This window comes from Colobus angolensis, unplaced genomic scaffold (assembly GCF_000951035.1).
Source record: "Colobus angolensis palliatus isolate OR3802 unplaced genomic scaffold, Cang.pa_1.0 Scaffold55, whole genome shotgun sequence".
Taxonomy (NCBI): Eukaryota; Metazoa; Chordata; class Mammalia; order Primates; family Cercopithecidae; genus Colobus; species Colobus angolensis.
This window is the reverse complement of record NW_012119043.1, coordinates 529,649-535,950: the sequence shown is the minus strand read 5'-3', so window position 1 is coordinate 535,950 and position 6,302 is coordinate 529,649. Positions and strand designations below refer to the sequence as shown.

General features: G+C 58.7%; 1 protein-coding gene across 1 annotated transcript in view; it reads right to left on the bottom strand.

Moving 5' to 3' along the window:
• GLIS2 (GLIS family zinc finger 2) overlaps positions 1-2,755 on the bottom strand; it is an 8,305-nt gene extending 5,550 nt beyond the window's left edge. The window contains exons 1-2 of the mRNA XM_011961316.1: positions 2,516-2,755; positions 1,447-1,619 (exon numbers count right to left, since the gene is read on the bottom strand). Of these exons, the coding sequence (XP_011816706.1) occupies positions 1,447-1,619; positions 2,516-2,687 (345 nt within the window). The 5' untranslated portion in view covers positions 2,688-2,755. The remainder of the gene's footprint in view (positions 1-1,446; positions 1,620-2,515) is intronic.
• Positions 2,756-6,302: the final 3,547 nt, after the last annotated feature.

The following is a 6,302-nucleotide window of genomic DNA, read 5'->3' as shown; positions in this document are numbered from 1 at the left end:
CGCCGAGCCACCCGGCCCCCAAGCCGTCCTGGCCAGGCCAGGTAGCCAAGGATCCCGCCCCGGCAGGCGGGGCCTGCTGCTGTCCCCACCCTCCCTACTGGGAAGCACGGGGGCGGCACTCAGGGAAACTAAGGCCCGGAAAAGACAGCCTCTTCCAGGGCCCCTTGGCCTGGGGTGGGTCATACGCCAGAGACGGGGGTAAAGGACCATTAGATACTGACCACGTCTCAGGCCCATCTGTCTATGGATTCACTGAGCCCTCTACAACCCTGCCTGGAAGTAGCTGCTGTCATTTTACCGGTCTCATAGATGGGGAAACTGAGGCTTGAGATCACCAGGCTAATAGGGAGCTGGCTGGGGTCCTGCTCTAAATAAAGCTCCTTCTAGGCCAGGTGCCCCGGCTCACGCTTGTAACCGCAGCCCATTGGGAGGCCAAGGCGGGAGAATCCCTTGAGCACAGGAGTTCCACACCAGGCTGGGCAACATGGAAAAATCCCCTTTCTACAAGAAATACAAAAATTAGCTGGGTGACCGTGCGCGGTAGCTCATGCCTATAATCCCAGCACTTTGGGAGGCCCAGGGTTGATCACCTGAGGTCAGGAGTTCCAGTCCAGCCTGGCCAACACGGTGAAAACCCGTCTCTACTAAAAATACAAAAAATTAGCCAGGCATGGGGGCGGACACCTGTAGTCCCAGCTACTAGGGAGGCTGAGGCAGGAGAATGGCATGAAGCCTGGAGGTGGAGCTTGCAGTGAGCCAAGATTGCACCACTGCACTCCAGCCTGGGCAACAGAGCGAGACTCTGTCTCAAAAAAACAACAACAAAAAACAAAATTAGCCAGGTGTGCTGGTGTATGCCTGTAGTCCCAGCTTGGGAGGCTGAGGCAGGAGAATCGCTTGAACCTGGGAGGCAGAGGTTGCAGTGAGCTGAGATCTGAGCCACTGCACTCCAGCCTGGGCAATGGAGCAAGACTCTGTCTCAAAAAAAAAAAAATTTAATCGAATTAAAAAATAAATAGAGATGGGGTCTTGCTATGTTGCCCAGGCTAGTTTTGAACTCCTGGGCTCAAGCGATCTTCCCACCTTGGCCTCTTAAAGTGCTGGGGTTACAGGTGTGAGCCACCGTGCCCGGCCATGACTGGTGTCTTTATAAGACAAAGCAGAGAGAGGTTTGGACACAGAAGGATAAAGGCCATGTGAAAACAGGGCACAGCCTGGAGTGAAGCAGCTACCAGGCTAGAGTGCCAGGCATTGCCAGAAGCCACCAGAAGGCGGGAGAGAGGCAGGGAAGTTTCTCCCCTAGAGCCTTCCAGGTAGACTCCAGCCTCCAGAACTATGAGGGGTAAAATGTCTGTTGTTTTAAATCACTCAGTGTTGGGGTACTTTGTCATGGCAACCCCAGGAAACCAGTCCACCCCTCTCTCTGGAACTCTCACCCCTCCTTACCGAGGCACTGGGCACTGGAGGCAGGTCCCCGTTGCCCTGACGCTCAGGGGACAACGAGCTGCTGCCATTGGGGGAGTCCAGCCCAGATGGTGGTGACAAGCTGAGGTCCACGAGAGGGGCTGCTGAAAAGCGCCCCTCCACCTTCTCGGGGAACTTGGAGTTCAGCAGGAAGCCTAAGGGAGAGGCACAATTCAGGGAGTGCTGGAGCACAGAGTCCTGGTGGGCCAGGTCCTCCTGCCTCGAACCCCCACTGTGACCTTGGGAGCAGACACCAGCCACGCCCCCAGACCACACTGGGAGCCCTGGAATCTGAGGAGCAGCCAATGGAACTGACAGGTGTGTGACACCGCCCACCACCTCTAACCTTGACCAGCCGCCAGAGCTTGGCCCCCGTGAGCCGGGAGGGGAACTGCCCGCTTTACAGACAGGAATGGTCTGGCTCGCAGGGTTAATGACAGAACAGGACTCGAACCCAGGGCCCCTGGGTCCCTGTCAGACGGACAGATAGGAATCTTTCTAGCTTTCCCCAGGCCCCTTCCTGCCTCAGTGCTCCCTTCTGTAAAGTGGCAGGTTTGGGCTGGGCTGCTCCCATAGCCTTCACGTTCGGACAAGTGGTGAATCTGGTTTTCAGGTGAATCTGCTCTTGGAAGCAGGGCAGAAGTGGCGCACGCCACCCTGGGCCCGAGCACTGGGCATCCCTGAGAGACACCTGCTGGGCTCAGACCCAGACTCTACTGCCTGGGTTGGCCAGCTGCACCTCCCCACAGCCCAGGGTGCAGGTCCCGGGACCTCTGCCACACCTTCTGAATGCCGGGTTGCCCAACCAACTCCTCCAGATCTGTCCAGAGGCCTCAGTGTGCACGTGCCAGCCACATGAACTGGGCATTGCAGCTCCCACCTCCCTCCAGACATACACTTCTGGGCGGATGGAAGGACAAGCTTGTAGGCTTCCCATGAGCTGGAAGCCAAGAGGGGCTGCAGCTACATGCTGGTGGACACATTTGACCATTCTCCCTATCACCACGGCTGGATCAGGGCTGAGTCCCCCTGCCCTGCCCAGGGCCAGTACCTGAGGGCGGGGACCCCGGAGAGCCAGGCGTGGGGCTGTCGTCCACCAGGCCCAGCTCCCTGTGCAGAGCACGGGGCCGGACCACACCCAGAGTCCTCTCCCGCTTCTCTCTCGCCGCCCGGAGCTTCGTGATACTCAGCTTCAGGTCGAGCGGCTCGTCCAGGGAGTGCATGGTGAGGGGGCTGGAGTTGGAGGTGGCAGCAGGCAGTGGGCTCCCAGCTGGTCTTCACGCAGGAACCTGGGGAAGGACAGGAGCTCTGCTGTGGCCCTGGGACCCCAGGCTTCTCCTCGGGCTGCACTCACGACAGTCTAACAGGAGAAGGAGCAGGGGGCAGGGTGAGGTTGTCTCCTGGGTAGGGAGACCCTCCGAGGGACCTGGCCGGCAGCTATCATGGGAGGAGAGCCAATGGCCTCCTCAGAGATTCAACATCCACTGCCCACAAGTCTCTTGGGGAAGACAAAGCTCATGTTCTCCATTTTGCCATGAAACTGAATTGTATTTATTTGCTGACAGGGTCTCGCTCTGTCACTCAGGCTGGAGTGCAAGTGGCATGATCGTAGCTCACTGTAGCCTCGACCTCCTAGGCCCAAGCGATCCTCCCACCTCAGCCTCCCTGGTAGCTGGGACTACAGGCATGCACCACTCCTGGCTAATTAAAAAAAAAAAAATTTTTGTAGAGATGGGGTCTCGCCATGTTGCCCAAACTGATCTCGAACTCCTGTCCTCAAGCGATCCTCCTGCCTTGGCCTCCCAAAATGCTAGAAGTACCTGCCTGAGCCACCACACTTGGCGAAATTGAGTCTTTTAGAGGCATCGCCTCAGATCGCTAGTGCTCAGAAGTGGCAGAACTATCAGATTCAAGGTCTGAAGCTAGATCTCCCAGGAACCAGGTAGCCGAGTCCCAACAGCCATTTCTGACAGAGCAGGAGCCATGCTCCGGACTCCCGCCCTATTTGACCCCAAAGATCTAGAACCAGGCCGGGGGTAAGGAGCATCCTCCGAGGTGGCCAGCAGGCAGCCACGCTCACCTCCAGGGAGCATGCACCAGGCAAACCGAGGAAGTGGGCACAGCCAGGGGCCCCACCTCCCTCCCTGCAGAGGCCAGGAGGAGAGGCATCGCAAGCCAGGGAGCCCCAGGGTGCTGGGCCGCCACCAGGGGGCAGCTGGGGATTGCGGCCTGGCCTGGCCGGGCCAGCTGGGGCAGGGTTGGCAGAGCCGACCAGCTCTACCTGAGAGTTAACCTATAAATACGTAAAAGTTATTTTTTACTGGAGATGATATTCCTTTGGTATAATTTCCCATGTTGTAATTTTCATCATTTTTCTTAGAATTTCTCACTGGTATAATTTTCGTTTTCTTTTTGGAAATGGAGTCTCTCAGTCACCCAGGCTGGAGTGCAGTGGCGTGACCTCGGCTCACTACAACCTCTGCCTCCCGGGTTCAAGTGATTCTCCTGCCTCAGCCTCCCGAGTAGCTGGGATTACAAGCGTACACCACCACACCCAGCTCATTCTTCTATTTTTAGTAGCGACGGGGTTTTACTATGTTGACCAGGCTGGTCTCAAACTCCTGACCTCAGGTGATCTGCCCACCTTGGCCTCCGAAAGTGCTGGGATTACAGGTGTGAGCCACCTCACCCCACCTGGTATAATTTTTCTCACATGCAAATGATCTAACAGTATCCACCGACCCGAGAACAAGGTCAACGCTTCATGCTAAACCCAAACTTCACATTCAGAGCAGCAATCTTTTCCCACGCGGTTAAACACGACACTTCCTTGCATTCATTCATTGGGATTATTACAATTTGAAAATCCAACTGCCGCACAATCACACTGTGAGATCCCATCTTTCGCGGTATCGGGGTCTTCACTCAATACCAAAGGGCAGCCATGGTGGACCTAACTACTACATGGTGAAATACTTTGGATATGCCCCCGTGTTTCCCTGGGGACTAGCATGGCCTGTGAGTGGGCAGAGCTGCCCAGATGCTTTCCACAAGGCAGGACAGGAAGGCAGCCCTCACGTCCCCACTCGGGGCCTCAATCCAGCCTTCCCTTGGTTCTGACCCCCACTCATTCATTTGCCCAGCAAGCTCCCCTTCTGCCCTGACTCTCCAAGCAATGAGGGCATAAAACGATCCCCTTCACTGGAGATCCTCTGCTTCTAGGGAACCATCCCAAGGCCCCACCCCAACATGGCTGACAAGGTGGTCTCAGCAAAGGGAGGCTGCCCACCTCTCCCAAGGATGTGTCATCAGAGCCAGGGCAGCTGCCCTAGGCCATGGGACCTAGGTCTGCGACCTGCCCCTGTTGGAGCTGTCAGATGGTTTGAATTTGCCTCCCAGGCCACCCATGGGCCAGGGGCTCCCAGAGATGTGGTGGGGTAGGGACCACACCCCCGCCAGCAGGTGGGTGGGTGACAGTAATGGATGGACCGGGATCCCCTCCACCGTTTCTCTGGCTGGACAGGGAGTTGCCCTCTGCCTGAACTCCTGCCAGTTCCATCTGTCTATCTGTGTGTCTATCCTCCTGCTACCTGTTTATTTTTAGACACAGGCGCAGTCCAGCCTCCCCGAAGCTCCTCTGTGCTGGGAGCCTGGACGGGGAGGAAGGAAGTAAATATTTATGCTGATGAAGAATTCAGGAGCCAGGAAGGGCTGGTGGCCTGGTCCCTTGGCTGGCCGGGGGCCACAGGCCTCCCCACAGCCTCTGTCCTCACCCCCACCCCCACCCTTCCGGAGAAGGGGACCACAAGGGCAGGATGGTTTGGAAACTGGGAATTCCAGCTGACGGGGACACTCACTGGCAGTGCCACCCAAGCAGCATCCTTTGGCACCTGCCCCACTGCCTTCCCAGGACAGATGGGAACTCAGGGGAGCCAGGGGCCCTGAGTCACCTTGTTCTTAGGGCCTGCAGGGGACACTTCCCCGGGAGGAGCCTGTCTCCCCAGGTGGGACCAGCCACACAACCCAAAGCCAGAGGGAGGACTCCAGTGCCCCCCTTCATCAGCAGGCCCAGTCTCCAGGGGCACCCCCACACACTTCCTGCCACTGGGTCCTGCCAGAGAGGCAGGGGTTCATTCCAATGCACGCCAGAGCCCAGCCCAGAGCCTGCCTCCCTGCCCCCCGGAAAGGAAGGAGCTGCCCCCAGCCCTACACCTCCCAGCATCTCCGTTCCAGGCCCTCCCCACCCAGAGTTTTTCTTCCTATGGAGGCCCCACCCCAGAGGGGAGACAGTCTGTGACCCTGCTTCAGTTCTGACCTTGGCCAGCCTTAAAGCCTCCCCTTCCACCCCCGCCCCGACCGGCAGCAGCCAGTTCTGGGCTCTGCTCTGCGCTTTGTTCCCGGCTGGGTGAAGGGGGCAGGCGAGAGCCAGGTTCCTGCTCTCCTGAAAGCCTCGGAGGCCCAGAGCAGGGAGCAGCGGGCCTGCAACCTGGGAACCCTGAGTGAATGCCCATGAGCGGGTGGCCGTGGCCCTCCCCAGCGGTGAGGCCGACAGCCTGGCTCTGGACAAGCTCAGCCAGAGGCCCGGGCGCTAATTACTGTGGGGTCCCCAGGGCAGGAGCAGGCTGTCGGTCAGGTGGGAGCACCCCGTGGACGCTCCCCGGGCCCAGCGCAAGGCCTGCCGGCCCCGCGCCCCTCTGCGCCTCCTGGTAGAGCCTTCCGTGCCTCAGTTTCCCCCCTGGTGGGACGGTGCAGCGTGGAGGGTGCACAGAGCCCAGGGCCGCGTCTCTCCAGCGCCCAGCCCGAGATGCGCCCAGCGCGGCGCCCCCACACTCAAGGGC